This window comes from Lepisosteus platostomus, chromosome 7, assembly GCF_059453375.1.
Source record: "Lepisosteus platostomus isolate fLepPlt1 chromosome 7, fLepPlt1.hap1, whole genome shotgun sequence".
Taxonomy (NCBI): Eukaryota; Metazoa; Chordata; class Actinopteri; order Semionotiformes; family Lepisosteidae; genus Lepisosteus; species Lepisosteus platostomus.
The window spans coordinates 17,500,426-17,525,000 of NC_142617.1; the positions used below are offsets into that span (position 1 = coordinate 17,500,426).

Sequence of the window (24,575 nt, forward strand, 5' to 3'; positions counted from 1 at the left end):
GCTGTGCATTACAAAACAGGAAATGGATATCTTTCTTTTAACAATATAAGTGAATCTAGACCTTACAATGATAAATTAGGAGCAATATTGTTCACTTGCCCAACATCTTTGTACACAATGTTTTTCCAAATTTCTGGTTGGTCCTGTAAATTCCAATGTTAACAATAGTTTGTGTATGAGGTCTTCTGATGAATCGAACATCCACACACACAATACCATGTGTCTATATAACTTTCAGTATGAAGAGCATCTTTTCTTTTTGAAGTGGTTCGTCATCATTTATGTCATGGGATTCAGTGTATTGGCACAAGATCATGAGAGAGTGAATGGAAACAAGTTGTATGATGTTTCATGGAAGCATACCAGGCTCAAAACAAAGTTAACATAACTTTTAGAACATAATACATACAGTATAGTAACTCAATCCACATGTCTGTGAGCTGGAAAGTTCAGACTGTTACTCACCAGTATCCAGCAATAAACTCAGATTGTGAAGCACCACAACATTCAGAAGTAATTTTTGATTCTGTTTATTTTGAGTGACAGTTACATTTTGTAGGTACAGTACTGTATATGTCACCTTACAGCAAAACAAATCCAGTCTTAAGCAAAAAAAATCCAATGTTTTTCCCATTCAGTGTCACACTGCAAATTCAGTGCTATAGCAGAGGATGTTGGAAATGGAATTACAAGACAAGAAAATACATATGTGAACTTAACAATAGCTGCATTACCCTGTATACTGTATATCAATATGTTTCTGTTGTTTTGAGGTTTTAAGGTACAAGATCATGGTGTAGAATTCTGAGGTATTGTGACTTGCCAAAATGCACAGAATTACAGATTCTTGAGAGAGGACATTAAAGGAAAGGTTTCTACATAAAACACTTAAAAGAAAATGAATACTTTTATATCAGAACACTCGGTTGTCTGTCATTAGATGGACCTTAACACTTAAACACGATATCGGTTCTATATAGTTTTACCAAATGTGTGGAACTGCTAGGCATAACAAAGACTGTACTGTTATTTCCCAGATTCCAGTTCTATAAAAAGTATATACCCTGACAGTGGAATAAGTGATGTATTAAGGATAATACAGTACATTCTTTCCCAGACAATAGACAAGACTGTATGAGAAAGCATGCCAACTATTTATCAGTCCAGCTATATTGTATTATTCCATGATAATTTTCAAAATGATTTTCTTACAGTTTTTTTTTACTGTAATGTTTTGGCTGTAATGTGCTGAGCCTAGAGGTGAACGGGTCTGTAGAAAAGCTGCTTAGCTATTCACAGTATCGAAGGAATTAATACATTGGAGAACTTTGGGAAGCTACTGTATGCCAGCTGATCTCAGAAGAAAAAGAAAAGGCTGCCGGGCAATTCTGAAAGGAGCTGACATTCAGAGCTGTCCATTTTCTTCAAACTCAGCACATAATGCAAGAAGCCAAGGGCATTTGTTTAATATGAAATTAGGAACATATAGGTCAGAATATAGGGGACACTTCTCTCACTGTCTATAAAAACCCCTCATAAGACATGTTCTATCTACTAATAGTTAAGATCCTCCAAGATGTAGCTAAGTGAAGCCCATGAATCAATCAGCCACAAGGTGGCCAGAGAGCACTCACAGTTTGAGCAGCTTCTTGCTGTTCTTAACTATTAAAATGTGGTACAATAAACAGCCTTTATGCTGACACTATATCAAGGTCAAAGTGGATCTTAAAGAAATACTGTAGCACTGCATATGTTGGTTTTGCATATAAGGCACAAGGCACATACACAGCATATCTCTGAAAGATTCTAAACTGTTGTATGAAAACCAGCCAGTTCTAACGGGTTTTTTGGGATGTTACTTTCAAATTCTGTTATACACTTATGAATCATAAATTGTGGATAAAAAAATTATCTAAGAAGATTTTTCTGAAAGTAGTCAGTAATTATGGGGCAGCTGACATTTTACGTGGTCCTTACCTTTGCAGGAATTACTTTTAATGCACATCTTTCCAACAGTAATTAACTGACCCTCATATTTCAAATCATGCATGGCCATCTCACTCTCTCCATTAATTAGAGTATAAAGAGTCAGTTGCATTGAGACCATAATGTGCCATAATTTTTGTTATGTGAAGTTGACCTGACAAGGAAAAAAGTGCAAAGGAATCAAATAGCAGCTACATTTCTATATCATGACCTGTTGCCTAAAAGGGTCAAGGAAAATGCAGGTTAAGACGTTTCTGAGTTGGTTGTGATTTAGTGCTGTATCATTAGTTAAGGCTGGTTTGTCATTCAGGAGTTGGGTTTTATTAGAGGGCATAACTTTATTCTAACAAGATGTGAATGTATAATTTAGCCTTGATTTTCTTGCACTAGCGGTTCACTCTCCTTCTGTGAAAAATCAATAAAGGTTTTTATAATGTTACATCATTGTAAGAGTTAATTTAATAGGACTATTTGTTTTTTAGCCATCTGTTCCTACTACAGTATGTGATGCTGTGCCAAAAGACTCACAGCAATTGGGTCAGATATAATCCAGAAATGCTGAAATGATCGTGGAAATTACTGCTAGTTACTGGGATGTATTCTCTGCAGTTGGAAGACTTGCTACTTGAGTATAACATTTTTTATTAAGTGAATCGGTATGATAATATGAGGTATTGGAGACTTGATTAATATGAGTTAACTACTAAAGTTTATAGATAATGTTTATCTTCAATACTACATTTCAGCAATTAATCTCTGAGGGATCACCCTGTTTATTAAGTCTTAAAACCTTCATGTCTTAACTTCTTGGGATTTTAGGGAGTTGCCTTTCTAGCAGTTTTTCGTTTTAGTACAATGTGGTGGTAAGAATCATGAATTAAACATCACAACAAAAACACAATACGCAGAGACTGATAAATACACATTTTCTGGCACTGAAGATTCCCTTTAGTTTTGATATGATCTAACATTTGTAAAAGTGAAAACAGATTAAACTAGTCAATAATTTAATGGTCATTGTATATTGATATTTTACACTACTGCTATAGTCAGGGGATTATTTAGAGTTTAGGATAATGTTAATGTAAGAAAGAACAGAACATTCTTTTGACAAAATACTTGCATGTTTCAAGTAATGAGTTCACTAATCTTTAACACTAAAAGGCTTTCACAGTTGTGCCATGAGCAAGATTGTGCTGAACAGATTTATAAGTGTAAATTTAATTAATTTAGGGAGATAGACTGTTGCTTAAATATGTCAGTGCCAGATTTCTGCACTATAATCTGAAGCTCACAACAGAATGACTCAAAATCACATGAAACCTATAAATGTACAGTACACTATTATTTATTCTGCACCTAGTCAAATTTGTCTAAAATGAAAGAATCTATGTAACAATTATATGTCTTAACTTCTATGTCCTGGATCCTTGTTCTTCATGGCTGCTCAGCTGTCAGTAGGAAATGTCTTCATTGGCCAAGACGATTGCTGTTCTGCATGGAATGTACACCTAGACAATGGGAAAAAAAATATTCAGAATTTCTTCGCAATCTGTTACATACTTTACTAGCATTAGTAAGATTTCACATCCATGAAATGAAAGATTGTAATAGTTAAACATCTCTGTGGGCTGCAGAAGGAAAAAAAAAGGTGTTTCAGCAGATCTGATTAATAATAGCTATTAAGAAGCAATTCAAGAATACTTGCGCCACAATGGGGGGAGAAAGTTTTATTGAAAAATGCAACATATTAAACCTCAAAATGGAACAACACTTGAGAAAGGTAAGCATTTGTTTTAATAACTGTAGACTGACAGTTAATGCAGTTTCAACAATAAAATGAGAAAACACACTCTTAGATAGTTGAATACTTATAGAACATGGAGCACAACCATCGCTTGGAAAAGGAAAAATAAATTGCAGCACAACACATTTAAGAAATGCTTTCATGAATAAGTCACACGTTTCTTAACAGGAAAACAAAACAGAGCTGGCGCCCGCCAAACAGTGAGTCCAAATGATTTCCACAGGGACTCTCGAGGTAACTTTGTAGGCCTACAATAACAGCAAGTTTTCATGAGCACACTTCATCTTTCCCGTGTCAGCCAGGATTTTACACACAGGCAGGCTGATATTTAATATAAGCGGTACGCAATCCCACTAACGGTGCTGTAATAACAACAACTTTCATTTTATGTAGCCCTTGTTCATCACGAGCAAGAAACTTAAAGAGGCTTCCTTACCAGACCCCAGAGGAATAAGCAGTCATGGCCTTACACCCATAGTGTGACAGCAATCATTCTACATGAGTGCTCCACACAACAGGTAAACAAACCATGGGAAATGTTACAAGAGACCCACCAAATGAATGAGTCAGAATATGCTGGTTGGTGTATGGTCTTTGTAAAGTAATTTACAGGTTTAAGGGGTGGTATGGTAGTACAGTGGTTACAATGCGGGGCTTGGGGTGCAAGATGAGTGGTGTTTGTATGTGTTCCCTGCGCTTGTGTGGGTTTCGTCCCACAGACCAAAACCATACTGGTAGGTTCACTGGCTTCTGAGAAATTTGGCCCTAGGTGGGAGTGTGTGTGTGTCTGTGTTTGCGTCTATGTGTGCCTTGCAATGCACCCTGCTTTGTGTCCATTGCTTGACATGATAGGCTGTGGCTTCACCGCGACCCTGAATTGGAAAGTTCAATTAGAAAATGGATGGATGGATGGACAGACAGTATCAGGGGACACTGTGGCTTTAAATAATCTACATTAAGGAAATAATCCTGTGCAACTGCACTTCCACAATTATACATTGTATTGTACTGTATATGTACACTTTGAAAATACTTTTAAACAATTCCACTGAAGATCAACAGGATAGATCCTATGCTGCTTTCACAGAAAAAGAACAAAAACCTTATGCTGCACCTTCTATCTTCTTTCTTTAATGATGTATTGATTTATTGAGAATAGTGTGGATAGTGTGCAAAATGTATCTAGATGCAAGGAAGAAGATAAATGGGCAACATAATGATTGGGTGGTGCATCATGTATTGTGTTTTCAACCCACAGAAAAAAAGCACATATGAAGCACACAGGATTGTTTTGTGGTTCATTCCAAAAATGAAATGAAGGAAACACAATGGAAAAATCAACCGATATATTATGTTCTGTCAGTATAAAAAAAAACAAGAAAACATTGCATTTCTAGAAAATAACATCCATTTGAACAGGTGATATTAGCCAACACAATATGAGCATGTATTTTAATAGGATGCAGTTGAGGATTACAATTACTGTAAGTCATGTGAAACATGCAGAAAACTGATGTATAAATGTACAGTATACTGAACACAGGTGATAATTTTTCTACATTCACCTAGCCTAATGGATTGCAATGAGTCAAGAACATAATTCATTGTTGTGCTGCAGCCTTTATTTGTATTCAGGCTTGCAAATTCTTTAATATAATAGCAGGATCCTTCCTAAAATGATCAAGCAAAGATCTGCACATTCTCAGAACAGCCACTAGATGTACCTACAGTATAAGAACTTGCTATTAGAAAGGAACTCCAGAAAGAGAGCTATAAGTCAGGAAGGAGCCAGAAGGATCAAATATGTTTTGATAAACGACAAACTATGCATGCTGTACAAAGCCATTATTATGCTTTGAATTCATCTACTGTAAAAAGCAATATTTCGTTTTGTTTCAGTCTCTTAGACAGCCATGCAGGATCTCTCTGTTCCCTGATGAAAGTTTCTCTGAGACATGCAAGAAAAAAAGAAAAGATTTCCTAGAATTTACCAAAGGCTTTGCTCATTCCTGGGAGACTGCAAGCTCGTAATCATTAAATCAGAGCTCATCGGGGTTTTTATTTCAGGCAATGAAATGGTAACGTGGGATTTGGATGATGAAATTCAGCCTTTTCTTTCAAACATGAAAATGAAACCACTCTTGTACAAAAGCAAATACTTCTCTAATGGTAAGGTATGTGTTGGTTCTGAGATGCCCAATTACAGATGTAAACTTTATAAAAAAGTAATGAATACTGCATGTTCCTATTTTATGCGACCAAGTTGTGAGAAGAATATGATCAATTGAAATACACTAACAATTGGTAGGTAAAGTGCCAAGTGAAAAATCAATAGTTTAGACAACATACTAAATGTACATTTCTGTGGTCTTACTGATGGCCTTTAATTATGGCCATTATTTGTATGAATTAATAACATGTTACATTTACACATACAGAAGCTTTCTATGAATATACACTTAACATAAGGATAACAGAAGAAAATTCATTACAGACCCATTATCCTCTCTTATACTGTACTACAGCACACTTTTTCTACTTTATTAATAATTTATGTGATTTTTATTTGCACTGTGTGTGTATCTTCCTTCTATTTGTTTTCTTTCACATCCCTTCAAACATGTATACGTATGAGAGATTAGGACAAGTAACTGGCTGCAGTGGTGGAAAGCACAAAAAAAATTGCTACGATTAAAAGATTATCCATGATAACTGTAGAGCTTCAGGCTTCTGTACAAATAATGCATTAGATAATGAACTAAATGTAAATATATATTCAACTCCATGTCTGTCTTTGCAAATTTACTCAGAATTCAATAGCTTTGAACTAACTCTATAATTCAGTCATACAGAGCATTATTGTGCTAACTCTAGCTTTGAGTGGCTTAATGGCCAAGCAATGTGAGGATCAAATTCGGCTTTAACCTGATGGGATGAGTGAACGATAGCTTGTCCTTGAGAATGAGGCTACTGGAAGCCTTTCAGTGCGTGGAATGAATCACTGAGATAGGAAGGGATGTTAAATGAGGAATGCTGGGAAAGGGGTTATCCATATTAATACTTTGCCTGGCTTGGTCAACAGTTAGCTCTACTTTTATAACGCCTGTTCAGAACGCTAATAGTACAACAACCATAAAATATCTGGCAAATTCTGTTGGCCTACATGCAGAAGCTGCTCAAAGAATGGTATCCTGATTAATATCCGTGCGATGCCTTCTATAGCAAATTGTTGACACACTCATGTTATTTATCTCCAGAGAAAGACATTGTCCTTCTCTTCTCCAAATGTAAGAAAGTGAATGAGGACAACCTGTCCTCCTGGACTGGTTAAGGTACATAGTTGCTAAATTACCAAAGGCTAAATTACCTGGGGAATAAAGTAGATAGCTAAAAGCTCTTTAAAACTACTGTACTGAGGCCATGTTTTCATTTAAGGTACTACGGACACAGGTTATGATACTCAAGCTGAAGGGCATGTTTTATACTTGGAGAAAACACAGCTTCAGTTCATTGATACTTATACATTCCTTCTGTAAGATACTTTATTCTAACATACATCCATTTTCTAACTGCATCTTCCAGTTCAGGGTCGAGAGGGAGCTAGAGCCTATCCCAGCACTCAATGGAGCAAGACAGGGGAGACACACAAACACAGACACAGACATGCACACACTCACACCCACGACCAGTTTTCTCAGACGCCAAACCAGAAGCAAAACCAACAACGTGCATACTGCAATATTATAATGCACTCTTGCTGTGGCTTTTGGATGTGTATTCTGAGGCTTCTGTTACAATTGAAAGGATACAGACCCACTGAGACTTCAATATTCAACATACTTTATTATATTATCACATACTGTAGGTACTCCTGGAGTCCATTCGTATGATCTTAATCTGGATGGAGAGATGAATGTTCAAATTCATAACCCACCAATGTGAGCATTTCAATGATTCATTTTTGAAGATAGAATATAAAACTGGTACTGTTACATAATTTCAAAACACATCCTTAAATCAAATGGAATCCATATTCAACCGTGAAGAACTATGAATAAACTGAAGCTCTTTTATGACTAAGTACCTGTAGGTCATTTTAAATAAATGAATTCTGTATGTGGACAAAGCCTGGTAAAATCTCCAATACTTGTATAAACCTCTTAACACATGGTAGGCAAAATGTTTGTTTTCCCCAGTATTCACTTTTGGTTGTCCCCAGCACCACCACAAATCAACACCATTTAAACAACAGCAAAAAGAAAATGCAAAGAACCACATATTTTTATACCATCTAAAATGTTTGTTTCAGTGTGAAGTCATACAACATTCACTACAAAATGGCCTAAAATCCCAATAATGTAATGGGTAAGATGAGTATTGAAAGTATGACTTTGCTACATTAATCACTGAAACCTGTAAATTTGAAACCAAGTGCCTATACAGTAAAGTGCAAAGTTACTATAGTTTATATGTACAATGTGATGAATACTGATATATTAGATGCCGGCCCACAACTCTGTCACAGGGAAAATTCAAACTTCTCAGTTTTAAATAAAATTCAGTTTATGTCGTGGGTGGATCTCAGTAAGCAATAGGAACAAAATGGGTACACCTTGGACAGGAAGCTAGCCCATTGCAGACACAAACACAAACATGCACACACTCACACCACCATGTCTTTGAACTGTGGGAAGAAATCCATGCAAACACAGGGAGAACATACAAACTTCACGCAGACAGTACCCTAGGTCCAGAATTGAATCCAGGCAGCAATGCTAACCACTGTGCCAGGCAGCAAGGCTAACCATGTGCAAACATTTTCTGTCCAGTTTCTCTTATTTTGAAATGAAGATTTTCAGGAATGGTAATGATGCTTCAAGAACAAAAATAGTGCTACAAGAAAAAGGCTATTGCACTTTCAAGAAATACCATAAAATAGCCAGACATTATGTCAAAATAATAATAAAAAAATGTTTACTCTAAATTCAATACAAGACTACATTTGGCATTTACAGTAAATGGTATCCAACATTAAAATAAAACTTAATTTGGTAACACATCTACTTCACATACTGAATATATAATATTTTACAAATGTCTAGTTCAAATATTGATCAGTGCGGCGACTTTTTTCTGTTTCAACAATGCAATCAAGTTTGTTGCTTTTTTGTTGAAGTTATATTACAGTTATATACAGTAAATCATATTGTTGATCTCTGTGTGAGGCCAATACACAGCGCAAAAGAGGGCATGGAAGAAACATTGCAGCATTGGTAAAATGCAATCAAAATGTAAAACCAATGAAGGGATGGACAAATCACATCAATTAGATGACTCTTCATAAAATTAACCAAAATTCATTAAAACGAACGTTTTCCTCAAAATGTAAACTACTTTGTATGAAACTACTTTTTATATAACAGGATTTATATACAGTATTCAATATATTTATTTAATTTTATGCATTAATACTTAAGCATGGGTTTACTGAAGGTGATTGAACAACAGTATTGTTTGCATACAAATGTACCTGCCATAATAGGCAATGAATGAAACTAACAATATCTTAAGGAACCAAGAACATATCCTTTCAATGGTTGGAGGTTTGAATATCAAAAAACTCTCCAAACGTATAATTCCCCATTTGACCTCTAAGGGCCACGATCTTTCTGTTCTCTTTCTCTGCGTCCTCACACAGCGGCATCAGAACTCCTATTGCAGAAAGGCATTCAAAACCAAAATTATCCTTAAACTTGGATCACATCTTTCCCCTTCTCTCAACAACAGACTCAGCTCCTTTTAAATCCTCTCCATTCATTTGTAGATTTCAGCTTTCCACACCTCTCTTCCTGTTTTGCCTTAGTTTGGACACCCATTCTCTTCCACTATATGCCTGTTTCCTCCCTGGTACCTGTCCCTTTTTACCTACTCTGTATTTTGTTCATCTATGCATTATTTATTTGTTACTTTCTCTCTCTCCCTCAACTGAAGAAGGCTCCACAACCAAAATGTAGTGTTTCTTTTCTTTACTTTTTAGCATGGAATGAACCTTTACTTGTTCCTTTACATCCCCTCAGTAGCATTATCACATATTGTAACTTGCTTTCAATATCTCTCCTTCTAAAAAAAATAAAGAAATATTGAGAAACTAATATTGCAGCTTTTATCTTCAAAAATGCTGTTCAAGTTATATATTCAGCAATGTTCCTGTGTGCTTATTACACATGCTTTTGAAACAACCCTTTCTGACTAGGTATGGAAAATTATGTAAATAAAAATCATTTGTATCAGTGACAGTCCTTGTGAAGTACAGAAGACAATGAATTTCTGATCAAGCGCTTAGCAATACAAAGGACATGAATTTTGAGCAATGTTACTGGCTATGAATATTGTGAACTGTGTGATGTGACAAACTAGGCCTCTTCAAAAGGGAAGCCTTTTGTCTCCTCAGAGGAAAAACAGTATTTTACTGAAGAAGACTCTCCTTCAACCATGACCTTTTTACATTTATCTTTAAGATTTATGGTATTTGAGATGTTCTTTGCCTTTCTAAGCAGAGATGCACTTCCACAATTTATACATGTGCCATTCTGCACATGAAGACATTAAAGAGATCTTTAAAAGCTGGCACATAAAAAGCAGAGAAAGAAAAGTCTCCTATCAGTATTCACGCATGATTACAGTACAGTATGTCTGGATTTTTAACTTAATATATGTGAATAAAGAAATTAATTGAATTTTAAAATTTCTTCTATCACATTTTTGTTTTAAACATAACATGTTACTCATATTAACATTTAAAAATAAATGAAATTATCTGAGGGACTGACACAAAAAATCTTTAAGATTGTATGGAAATGCCTTCTTTGATTTGAGGCCCTTCAAATGAAAATTTAATTGAGATTCCCCTCCACAGCCATTAAATAATTCTATTCCATGTTTCCAATAGCTATGAAAACCACTATAACCATTCCATTAATAAAAATGCATCTTTCAATTTCTTCACTCAGATGCGAGTATACTTAATATCTTTCCAGTATTTAATCAACTTGAACTGATAACCCTCTAAATTGAGAGTCAGTACAGAAGTGTGATTTCATTGTTAGATATTTACATGGAGACATAATAATGGGAATGTTCATGTAAATGTGACATTCTACATTCCCTTTGACTTATTACTGCAATATACTGGAGATTTTAAATCTGTGCAGTTTCTCACAATCATCTTTGCCTGACAATTAATCTGCTTCCCCTACCCAGATAGGTATTCAAACTAAAGCTGAAACCATGACATAGAATTTTAAACCACAATTTGACATGATGGGATTTTTTCACTAATTAAAGCCAGTTCAAACCAGTTAAAGGTACTGAATAGTGCTCTTCACAGAGTCTTTCTTTCCTAAATTTAAAAGATAAACAATAATTTTTCCCCTTTTCCAAATCTTTAACTGAAATGTAGTCAGTCCTATCAAATTCTCCTAATTGGTGTATAAACTGACATCCCATGCATCTCTCACCACCAGATAACTCATTTCTAGTGCAAAACTACAATTCACCTTTCTACTTCTCTCCACATGTGGAAAATGCAGATAGCCTGCTGATGCTCTTTCACTTGACAAGCTTTAGTGGTGGACAGTACCAAGTAATGAATTCGTAGAGAGGACAGATCAAACTTTATCTTTTTAGGTCACCATGGTTTGACAAAGGACTTCTGCCCAGGTGGACTTTCCCGGAACAACCCCCAGACACACAGCCTGCAGCAGGAGGTGAGTAACACATCACCCAGGAATGTGGATTCCAGTTTAATATGGGCGACCATATTATTTAATATTTATCCTGACTGTTCCAGCAAAAGCAGATCTATAAACTGGTATCGACAATAATGTGGAACTAAACTTGTGATCCTGGAGGGAGTTTTGGCATTCTTATTCTGCTTAGGGCTACAAAGGTTTAAACCCTGTGAACCATTTCATCCAGATAACAGCATTTGATGTACTGTATGAAAACATCTAGCCCATCATCATCTAGTCTTATAAAAAAAATCTCCTAAAACTCCCCCAATCCCAATATAATGCACAAGGACAGGTAACACCAGCTCAGTTTTTCACTTTTTGTTGAGTAACAATTACTGTATCTTTCAGTGCCAAAGCTATTTAGATATGACAATGTTCTGTAAGGATGACACTGTAAAATGGCAAAAAATCTAAAATCTTAGTGGAACTGAATAAGCAAAAAGTCAAATTAGTACTTGAAGTTCATGTGTGGTGTCTTGTGCTCTTCATGTACTGTATTAATTGATCACAGAAGTTTAGTATCGTGCTACATACATATTGTAATGGTCTGCACTTTGGCAGGGAGACATCCTGGGCCTGGAGATGCACCAGAAATGGAAGATGAGGGAAACAGGTGATGCTATCTTCTATTTAGTCCCAGGGCACCACAGATACTAGGGCACCTTAAGTGTGAAGCAGAAGAGAGTTCAAGTCAGGAAAACCTGAGGACGTGGTGTTGCGCCAACCTGCTGTTAAGTTCTTTAGCGTGATCCATGTACTGTAAATAGGCAAGGTTCTCTGCACACTAGTATAATAGAGTCTTTTGATAACCTCACCTTACAATAATAGGTCAAAATCAAGACTAATCATTTTAAAAAAGAAGGTCTCTATACAGTAATGTGCCCACAGGGATGTTTCTAAAAGATGATTCCTGTTTTAGAATTTTATGTATCTCTATCATTAAAGTTTAATGGCTGTTAAGGCAATCTGAAATTAAAAAAAGACCTTTGACAGTCCAAGGAGAAAGACATGCATGTTAAGATCATTAAGCTAAAGATTTACCTAGATGCAGACCATGCTAAGGGCTTTTTCTTAATTAAATTCTGCTGAATAGTTTCCTCATATTAAAGATAAGAACATGTGTCTTATTTCTAACTCATAAAGATTTGATTATTATTATTTTTTAATCTAAGACAAATGCAGAGACGTACTGGAATAAATCAAAGGAAATTATACCTTGGAGCAAAAGGCAATCTTTAACAACACAAAGGAGATGGGATGGGCTTGCATATGATATATTTCAACACCAGAGCTCCAAGCACATTGAAATCCTACCTTTCACATAACCATTTTTCTGATGCAATTTCTTCCACCTACAGTTCAGGACAATTTAACACTGTATTTGAAGAATAAACGGGGGTTAATGTCAATTTGAGTCACTGCTGCAGTTTTGCTCATAACAACACATACTGTAGTAAAGGCATACTGTAGATGTTACTAATGTAGTTCATTGTATTATGCAATATAACAGCACAATGCAATGATATTTTAGTTTTGTATGTCTCCCTCACACCTAACCAGCGAGTATCCTATACAGTGAAACAATGAGGGAGAGGGAGGAGTCACAGTGAACACCGGTAAAAGTCGACACCTGGTTTGAAAGGCTGGAGGCACCGGTGTAAGGTCAGCAAAACCCGAAAAAAAAGGAAAAAGAAAGAAGCACATCACTTTACACAGCGGCATTCAGACTGGACTATCCTTATCTAGCGGGGTCCAGTCTGGGGGAAAAAGAAACTGCGTGACACAGCGGCAGCCAGACTGGACTGTCCCTATTTAGCGGGGTCCAGTCTGGGGGAAAAGAAAGACCGCTTGGAACAGGACTATCTAGGCTGGACTATCCCTGTTTAGTGGGGTCGAGACTGGAAGAAAAGGAGCGAGGCCAAAAAGAAAAGAAAACTCAACCTGTCCCGGAGTATCATCACAGCGTGACAGGAGAAAAGAAAACGAAAATAAAAAATGTGGCCTTAACACTCTCTTCACAATTCCCTCCAGGACTGTCACTGGGATGTTCTCATGTTACAGGGGTCCAGGACTGGAGTCCTGCTTGGTCATGCCTCCGGGAAGGTCTCAGTGTGTCCTTAAGAAGCTTCCACAGCTGCAGCATTTTCCGAAATTAGCCAAGTCAGCTGTGGTTACTACGCCCACAAGCTACCCTTAATCCAGGGCTCTGCCTCCACACTGAACACGCTCCTGCATAATGCTGTAATACTTAAAAACAGTTACAAACAAGATATCTCAGGAATACATTCAATTTCAGTAATGAACAAGTCGTATAAAAGCACCAAACGGAAAAGTGGAGAGTGTCACCTTCCCAGTGCTCAACAATTGTCCAAGTCATGGAACTGTCAACAAGTACCTTACTTTCGTGATCTTAAGGAATAATTTGAAACAAGGAAAAGTATGTCTTAGAACTTGGGGGCTGCAGGAAAAAGAGGGGGTTCATTTTTTACGGCACTTGTTTTAAAACTAATTCAAAAGTTGACTGACCAAAGCAAGGACATGTGCATGGGAGTAATGCGTTCAGGAAGATTTTACAGTTGTCTCCTGGCAGTTGCACTCCAAACCAGCCTTCATAAATTAAAATATAATAAACCAACAGATTTTTGATAATGCTTTAAACTAGAAATCATACAGGATTGCCATTACAAATGGTTTAAGTATTGTCGTCTTAACTTTTTGCCCCTTTACTGGGCAAATTATAGAAATTTACTGCCTCATCTTTCCATACATTATTCCTAATTTCAGGCATAGACAGATCTTGTCCACCAGAGCTGCAAGGTCCACAATTTCAGTCAAATTCTAATCTCAGTTATTTTATTTAACTTGTTATTTAGACCAGAAGTCAAACAGCCCACTTCTTTGGGTCTTAATCAGTGTGTAAAACAGTATAATCCTGAGCACCACTGTGAATAAACACATGATAATCAACAACTAGTTACAACTACTAATTACAACAATGAACAACTAGCTACTGCACAGCTGTAGACAGAGAAGGTTCGTCAATGAGAGTGAGTGACACACCTTGAGCTGTCCCTTCAGCTATTGTATCTGCTCCACTTTTCTTAACAGATGGACTCAGAATGACTAAAGTATTTGTGGATAGTGACTGACAACAGAGATTTCCTAAGCCTTCAAGATTGAATTGTTTTTTTGTAGTTCTAGATGTGTGTGTTTCTATTTGGCCTTTATAGTCTATGGCCTTCAATGTGGCTCAGATTATAATTTTAAAGTTATTTTTGTTATTGAGGCCCTCCCCAATGAGTACCAAACTCCTCAAGACTGTCATACAGTTGTGTGCAATTAAGCAGTCACTGTAGGAACTAGCAAAGATGTGACCAGGGTTGGAGAAGTGACAGAGCAAGCTATAACATCATCTCTTGCATTTAAAGGGCTTTAAAAGCCAATATAAAAAAATCATACAAAGGCTGCACAAAAACAGTTAACAGAGATCACAGACAGTCATCACAATTAAGAGCAGGTGTTCCTCTGAGCAGAGTTTTAGGAGACACGGAGAGAAGCATTTTGTTTTCTCCTCCTGAACCAGAGGCCACTAAATATGCAGCCACAGCTTCCCTTCCTCTTCTTGTCTCGCCTCATGAGCGCTGATGGAGCGCCTTCCGAGGTGCAGGATCTAGAGCTGGCCTGTTTCCTACGCCTGAGTGGAATCTCCTTTCACTATCAATTGATTTGTTCTCTGCCATCTGGCACAGGCAGCTGCTTCTGATGCAAGCTTTATCTTGCTGTGCTTAGGTAACTCTGCATACGATGATGCTTGCAGCTCGGCATGCCTCTTCATATCTAGCCAGGATACACTTGTGCCAGCAGCAGCCACTATCGAAAAATAGCTGTTTTTTTAGCTTCCCCATGGTTAACAGCTACAGTGGCTTCAGTAAGCATCTGAGCAGCAGGTTTAAAAATACTTATTAGAGTGTAAGAGTCACTGAACAGAGGGCCGGGAAACAATAATGTCACGCTGTGAAACTAGAAACTTTTTATCGGAAACTTGAGAAAACTAGAAACTTGTAAAAGAAACTTATAAACTACGCATTTTCAACAAATTGTCTTTTTGTGCTCCACTGTACTGTTCCCATGCAGTGGCTTTAAAAAAACCCAAAACATCTCCAAACGGTATACACATCGGCGCTTATTGCAGCCACACTAGATTGATCCTGTACTAGTACTGTACTTGCAGTTTAGCCAAGGGGCTTGGATGGACCACAGCCGAGTGGTTAACGATTTCATTCATCCTTTTTTAACAAGAAGACAAAGATAAAACACATACCCCTGAACTCGCGTGAACTCGCCGGATGAAAAAAAAAAAAACCCACAGACGAAGAATAAGTAAAAAATGTAAAAAGGAGTAGCGGCCAATGCCAACAGTCGTGCATCCTTTATGCCATCCCTCACTGAGACCCTGAATAAAAAGTCCTGATATTTTTTAAAAAAGGAGGTTTAAATACATGCAACTGCCTCTCTTATGTGATGCCAAGACATAATCAGTGCCTAGCTGAGTAGCAGGATGAGGGGCGGGGGTTAGTGCAAAGCAGTGCGTGCGAAACGCTGTTTGTATTTATCCCCATTGTAACACAGAAGGAGGCGGCAGTTTGGGCTAGGGATCGAACCCAGATTGCCAGCACGGCAGGCAAGCTTGTTACCGCATTATCAACAAGCTCAGACCACCTAGCTAGGTGGTAATCATCTGCTACATGCATGAGGCCTCTGTGGAACTATACCAGGGCTGTGCTCATTTTGTCACATTTTTCTTTTCTCCCCTACTGAGATAACATGAGTGCAGCATTCAAGGAGGATGTGATTAAAATTAATATGATTTGCTTCCAGAATGTACTGGGAGCCAGAACACCCCAGGAACAGAATTCCTTTCCCCGGCCTTGCTTCTAAAAAAGAGTTCTGCTTTAGTTAGCATACACAACCGCTCTTATTGCAATATTTTTATACATGGCAGGTTTCTATTAAGCCATTTTAATTTACGAAGGTTGGCCCTTCAGGCATCTCATTTATTAACTCCGACTAACAATTCATGGTGTTGTTACATGCTATCTGATATACTGTAAGCTTCTTCAGAGTGGTGGGTTAATGAATGATATTTAGGATACTTCAGATATAGATAATGTCGATATTTAAAAGAAAATGTATGCCATGGGAAGCTTTTTCCAAGTGATGTACAGTATACATTTCTAAACTGTATTTCCTCACAGTGAGATCCCTGCTGGGTCCTTGAGTGTTTGAAACTGTAAACTGCTTGAGCTGAAACATGTACCTCTATTTTTATGTGCTCCCAGTCTTATGCCACAATCTACCTGAGAATGAAGTTATTATAGACAATACAAAGCTCTCCTTGTATCAGAGAAATAATCCCCACATGCTTCTCACTTTCATGGCAGACTATGAATTCATTAATTTTTATAGATGTGCATTGTGGAGGGGCTCCATTATCATCTTATCTGGGCTAACTGTTTGATGGAGCAGCTGGACCCATTATTGTCTGTAGTTCCACAGAACAAGCTTATTCCATGTTTAGAAAGTTGAACTAACATGAATCCAGAAAAATCACTTCACTGGAACTTGCTCATTCACACTTGAATTTTAAAGAGATGGATGTGACTTTTAATGCGGGACTAAAACCACTTGGCTTCAAAAAAGGATGAGCAGGCTGATAGTAAGATACTTCAGGGACCTCCAATGCAAATCTGAAAAGCCAAAATCTCTTTAAAATGCAGCATAATAACGGGGATTATACTGTAACCTCTGTAGTCACTGGTTTCGGGGTTGTATTCAATCTGAAATTCAACAGCATTTCAGTGCTACTGCTCAATCTAAATTTAACCTGTTTATGTTTTCATGTTAAACTGGTAAATATAAATAAAGTACAGGCACAGAAAAGCTGTGAGCAGCCTCCCAGTTATATACAGTAGTCCATGTTAACAGACTTCTTAGATTTGTAATTCCTATTTGTATTTGCTCTAAGAGGGATTATCCATCCATATAGTTTCTAAGTACTCTATCCAATACAGTGTTATGGGGTAGCAGGAGCCTATTCAGGCAACCAATGGGTGAAAGGCAGGATATACCCGATACGGAACACGAATCCACAGAGTACACACACTCACACCAGGGACATTTTTTCCAGAAGCCAATTTATCTACCAGTACTGTATGTCAGTAACTTCATGCAGATAGCACCCCAGGACTTGAATCCAGGGTCCCACTGTGCAAGTGTGCCACCCAAGGTAAATTATTAATAAAGCTATTTTAGAATCATTAATAACATTCAACCATTAAGCCAGACTACACTGAATTTCCTAATGTTTCAGGTTGAAGGCTACCACAAAAACTTTTTAAATGAATGTGTCCACAAGAAAATTAAGGCTGTTGTATTAAGGCTCCTGAAGTTTGATGATGTAAGAGCATTCTAGACACCACAATATTGTTGCTCCAGTTTTTAAACACTGTTTTTAGACACATTTTCCTCCCACCGTTTTATTTATCTATCAGAAGCATTTGCTGTACACAAGCTTGAGAGTACAGCAACTTTGTGTGAACCACAGTCTAGTGGAGGAGAACAGCATGAAGTACAAAGAATCTTTCACATACAGGCACATGCATAAGTAGAGCAGGTGTATCCAAGTCCCAGAACCTGGCTAAGACAAAAGTGAGTTTGATGAAGTTGCTAAAGCAATGGAGAACAGGGACACATGAACTGTGTTGAGCTTTGAAGAATGGAATTAATAGTTTAGAAACCTACTGTGGGTGAAAACAGTGAGACAATGCACCCTAATACATACAGTTTTAGATTTTTATTGCAAACACCATAAAGTGATGTCTTAAACTGGTCCAATAGTCAGGTACCCAAATCTTTGGTACCTTGGAACATTAGCATGCAAAATCCGGTTTGCAGAACTGCCAGAATCCTTTAGCAGAACAGTGAGTCAATAGAAACCACAATGCACATTACAAATGAATATTCATAGAGAACACTATACTGTAGATTATATACAGTAAAAGACATGCCAAATAATGTAATTCTCAACTATTTGCTCAAAAACAAAACTTGGTCTATTTCTATATATACTGTATGTGCTCCATATTTTAAATTCAACCACATTATAAGCAAAATATTGTCAAGTTATTGTCACTTGATGATGGTTTGTTGTATGTCAGAGGATTTTTGTGATCATGTCGGGGAAAGCTAACATCAGCTATTATATGTTCGGAATTGGAATTTGTGATCGGGAGAAAGTATTGATGTTATCATGTTATTTGTTGCTACTGTATGACAATTGCAATTGTTTCTCTGAATGGAGAGCATTGCAAAAATATCCAGATGTAATTTAAGCCAGGAAGGAAGGGGTAGTATTATTCTTTCCCTTCTTAAGTGAGTCTAAATAAAAAAAGTTTCTGCTTTAATGAATGTCACATGTAATCCTTCCATTTTTAATAGAGGTCCCCTCCTTAAGACCTGTTACATAATTGCGGGTCTCAGTTGCAGGAGATTTGACCAGTGTCATGACCCCTGTAGATATCAATTATGCATGCCAGCTTTGTGCTGTCACATGAAATGCTCTATTAAAGTCCTCTTGTTAAAAGCACTGGTTTCCTGTTTTGTAGAAATGTCACTGTATGAGCTGAAGGCATGGAGAGAAGAAAAAAGGAGTGTAATCTGCAACTGACCCTGAAAGTCATTTTAAAATACTGAGCTTTTCTTTAAAGGGCTTTTAATTTTGTAAATGTGATTCTAATAGAGTTTTCTCAAATTTAATCACCTGCAGACATCCATTATAAAGTGACTGATGACTTCTGTATCTAGGCGTCTCCATGTATACAGACTTCTCCAGCTCTCTTTATAGCTCAATGCTCAATGCTCTGTCAGTTTATTAGCATTTTAATTTAATAAATTAATAAATTTTACATTATGGGTCACATATTGCCCTCCAGAGTTAAATGTTGCAGAGTACAGGTAGGCAGACATTAAGTAATATACTTCATGGCATTATAGAATCACAGTAATAACAAAGATTCAAGATTTTATTAAGCTTGATCTTTTCAGCACTTTTTTCTACAAACACCTATTTATGAAATAACTTAAAATGACACATGACTAGAGAAATTTTAATATTAACACTGCATTTCCATCAACCAGATGGGAAAAAACACATTTTATGTTATTTTACTGCAATTATCAATTTCCCCATTAATGTACAGGCATCTATTAAGAGCTACAGTATGAGAAACAACTGTATTTAAAGAAACCTTACTTTCCATAGGTGTTCAGAAACAAGTGAATTGTTTCCTTTAGTAAAGAATAATTTTCAAGGGACATACATTTTTTCTGAAGGCTCCTTTGTGCTCTTCCTTAGGACTGTGAAACCCTCCAAGAGACTGGACTGGAAGAATTATATTCAGAGAATATTATTCTCAGACACAGATGGTGAACAATTCATATCCTTAGCTGGTATAACCCTGCTTACATTTTCACTTCTGCTCTTTCAGGCATGAGATGAATTTTTGATGTAATCACTATTTAGCATGGCAAATAATGTTCTAGGCAGAAAATGAAACATGCATGTAAAGATGTAAAGAGAGAAAGGAAACCACCTGTAAAAAGCAAATGTATAAATAACCTATAAGAATTCAAATTTTAAGAATAAGATCAGTAACTGGGAAGCTCAAAACATCTTAGAAATGAGAAGACAATGCTGACATTAACTTGGAAAAAATTCTGACTCAAAAACAAAATTCATTCCTGTCAAACTGTAATATTAATATCTACATAATTGCTGGTGCGGACTGCCGTCAATTTAATTAAATATTAACACAGAGGCAACTAAGATTTAAAGTGACACTTAAATATAGAGGGTTTTAAAAACAACTACAATAAAAGCAGCAGTGTCTGCTTTATAGCCGTATTACCCCACATCTAATTTCAGAGCCTTAGATGTTTTTCAATTCAGATGGAAAATGAAATAAAAAATGAATTTTTAATTCTTTTGATGTTTTCAATTCAGCATTTGCTCCGTTCCTCTTTATTTAGGGAATTGTCAAAGGCAATGCTCCTTGCAATCAAGAATAAAAAAATACAAAGGCTACCCTAAGCTTGTCAAAAAAAAGATCTAAGACTCATAATTATTCTGTGGTACTTCTCATTTACATAAAATCAAAGTTGCATGGAAGTTCATTTTTTGTGGCAATTCTTAAAATATCTAAAATCGTTACTGAGGACAATCTTCCCTTGTGGTTTAAAAAACAATAACTGATACATGAGTCAGCTCAGTTAGAAACATGTAAAATGTAAGAAAAGCAAAGCAAAAGGGACAGGGAGTACAGCTCTAGAGTAAAATATAAAGTTTGTGTTTTTTACTCATTTACCACAGTCTTCATCCTTGCAAAAGTGAATTCATGACAACGCCCAATAGGAAACTGTATTTAGGTAATCTCAGAAGATGAAATTGTGATGGCTGCTAATAGGAGTAAGAAGAAGACCCCGGGAGCTTACGCAGTGGAATAAGCAACTAAGCAATCATGGTTAAAAGTGGTAACAGGCAGGCAAAACACAAACCAGATCCACAGTCAGAAACAAAAGTTCAAGGCCAGAGAGAGACAGTGTAAGACACAGAGGGAAATCCACAACCGTAGTGAAGACAAGAAGGCACGTAGCTGAGTGAATCACAGTTCAGAGAGTTACAAGGGACAATTCAGATCAAGATGAAGCAGGTTGAGAATCCAAGGTACAGTATAGCACAGGACAGGGGACGTGAGAATTAGAGAGCAAAGTAAGTTCTAAGGAGAACTCTACAACAGAGACGAGAGCACTGTCAAAGCAGATCTTAAATAGCCTGATCCACCTGAGATGGGAGAGGTACTGTAGTACGTAGCACAAAGGAGGAACAGATCCTGTTTGATCATGTAACTGAGGCAACCGACTGATTGACAGGTGAGAAGAAATTCCACAGAGAAAATGCAAGCTCTTTCCATCCATAACAGAAACTGGGTGGGTTACCAGGGTTTCTGGCGTGCTGAATGTCCGGGACATGTTGCATCATTGGGATTTTATATTGACATGTTATTGGAAAATGTCATGGTGGCTCAGGTGAGCAGGTTGATTTAAGAGGCGGTGGACCTGAGTTCGAACTGGTGTGGCTGGTGAGGAAAATAGATACACTTAGGAAAAAAGAAATGGGACTGAAGACAGATTCAGCTACTGAAAAAGTTGCAACCAGACAGGGATAGAGGTAGGATAGAATGATGAGACAGACCACTGGAAGTTTTGCGAGAAGGCCAATGGGTTCGGGGAGATGGAATGCAGTGGGCCGAACAAGGTCACCGGGCACTATGGGGACCTGACAAAAGGGTGAAGGTTTTGGAGACAGAGAAATGGGTGAGAAGACCATGAAACTAGAAGGGTATGACTGAAAGCTGACTGGAGTTGCAGAGTTGTGGGGAGTGTTGAACTCTGTGAGAAATTCGGGCTCCAATTTGGAAAAGCAGGTGGTTGGAAGGAGAGCAGAGTTATGGAGAGTTGCACAGTTGTGAAGGGTGAATGCTAAATGGGTGAAGATAGAAGGGGAAGGATGGAAATGAAGGGAGCACTGCCTGTTTGAAGTATGGGACAGAGAGGAGCAAATGTATGCTGCAGGGGTATTTTTTGATCCCAGCAAGATAAGGTCCCTGGGTAGGACCCTTCACTCCATTGGAGCAGTTGAGATGCTACTTTGGTAGAAAACTGCTTGTTGTATTCATAGAACAGTCAGAATAAAATAACAAAACTGGAAAGGTGTATTTGCTAAATTACATATGGGGGGAGGGAGGCTGGATAATGTGGGCTCCCAGTGCTGTGTTGGATGCCAGGTTACAGGAAGGCGAGCAGATCTTGGAGGATGTCGGCTGACTCAGCTGAGAGCCGCTGAAAGAGTGGGAACTGGGGCTGAAGGCACAGAATGTGTTGGATCTGAACCAGAGAGGATGCTGGGAACCGTAATAAAAGGATAAACAGAGTAGAGAGTAGAAATAAGATTATATGAAATTGAGGAAGGTCCCAAACCTCAGTGTACTGGGTTTTAGTGGGGCTTAAGGATTTTGAGTAGATAATTGTGAGACCTGAAGATATTGGGGGTGGTTTTAGGTGGCCACTAAGTCATGCTGAATGCTAGGAGGCTGTGAAGAGAGAGGAGAATGAAGGATATGCCTACAATGTTCAAACCTATTGAAAACTAAGTGAAAATGGAGCATTCATTACATTCATTCGACGGATGTTTAAAAGTGCATTATCAAATATCAAATCAACAGACTGGTACTAGACGGGTCTGATAATAAGTACGAAAATAACAAACATGTACTGATATTGAATTTGGTATTCTTCTCATAATGCCACCATGGATTTACCTTGCTGTGTCCTGGTTTACCCTCACTCTCATCACTCAACAGTACAACAGTACTCGGCAACAGTACAGAGCATTTACCATCACATGCCACAGCTTAAAATTACCAGAGCCCTTCATGGTTTTGACAGTGCAACAAAATAAAATTAAATAAACAATGGAACATACAGTTTAAAATACAATTCAGTGCCCTCTTGGGGAAGAGATTTCAGCTATAAGATCAAGGCAGGAAACAGGCATCCTACGCCACTATACCACAAAAATCAATCGCCTCTCATAAAATCCCCAGGATCAGATACAAATGCTGAAGTTTCACATCTGTTAAATAAGTGGTGAAGAGCATAATCACAAAAAATAGGTCTCTATTTCCCCAGCATGGCAGCTAGCTCCAGGTTTTGCTTTAAATTGGCCATGACTTTGATGCCAAGTAGGACAGTGTGTTACTATTAGCAGCTAGAGAATTCATATTGCTTTCAAACCTCTACAGAGATGAGGAGTGATTCAGAATAAAATGACCTGGGGCTCCCAAGCTGTGTTCAAAAGCACACTCACAAGAACTATCATCTAACTGTACACTATAGATGTTTGGGCCAGACATACTGAACTGAGATGTCAGAATTTGAATGGGAGACTCTGTGCTGATAATGCATAGTAATGCAAATAATTGTAGCAAGTTCCTGAATTAAGGGATCAGATCATCACCTAAGAGCTCAAATTTTGCTTTGAGCTAGGTTTTGCTTTGCTTTGCTTTTGTCTTAAATTGAGATACAGATACTGTGATCCTGTGTGCAGCCACTGCCCTGAAAAAGGGGTAGTAATAACACAATAGCACTCTTTGAAATCAGGTGCCAACAGTTTTCTTCCCCTAAAAGAATGGAAATTTTGTTTAACCGATTGGATGTTCTATGACTGCTTTTCTTTTATAATCAAACCCGGTACACTAAGTCTTTGTGTGTCTCATTTACTGACCTACTGTTTTCAAAAGGGTATGGTTGTCTCAAACACGGGATATTGCTATTTTTCTAACACAATTTAATCCTGGGTATTCTTTTGGTATGGTCTGCTAGTCAGTGCAGGATTGAAAATAAAACATTTTCATGCAATGAATATGGAAACAGCAAAGCTTTATCACTAGCCAAAGGTGAGTGTTTTTCATTACAGCTGTTGTAGTGATGCACAAAAAACAGTTTATATTATATTATCCTCCTGGATCCATAAAAAAGTGGTGGGTGAAATGTAATAGCCCATTAAAACTTTAAAACAACCTTGAAAGAAACTGTATTTAAGTCTTAGCTGAAGTCTTATAGAACAGGGCATGTTATTGTTCCTGTACCATGGCTTAATTATTAATTTCATGTCATATTAAGGTTTTCTTCTGAAGAGGCTGCTTTTTCAAGTGAAGTTTTAAAATGTATTAATTGACAGAAATGGAAGCAGATCAGGAGTGAATTCTTGAGGTGTTTTTCCCCTTAGTTAATGGCATAGAGATTAACCAGTGTAGTTGTAAAGTAAACTTCCCATTAAGCAGATCGTAAGCAGATGACAGGAAAAAAATGGT

At 37.4% G+C, this 24,575-nt stretch overlaps 1 protein-coding gene across 1 annotated transcript in view; it reads right to left on the reverse strand.

Moving 5' to 3' along the window:
• Window positions 1-514: 514 nt before the first annotated feature.
• Window positions 515-24,575, reverse strand: part of LOC148658417 (1,4-alpha-glucan-branching enzyme-like) — a 377,056-nt gene continuing 352,995 nt past the window's right edge. The window contains exon 16 of the mRNA XM_088639572.1: window positions 515-3,497. Within this exon, the coding sequence (XP_088495698.1) occupies window positions 3,441-3,497 (57 nt within the window). The 3' untranslated portion in view covers window positions 515-3,440. The remainder of the gene's footprint in view (window positions 3,498-24,575) is intronic.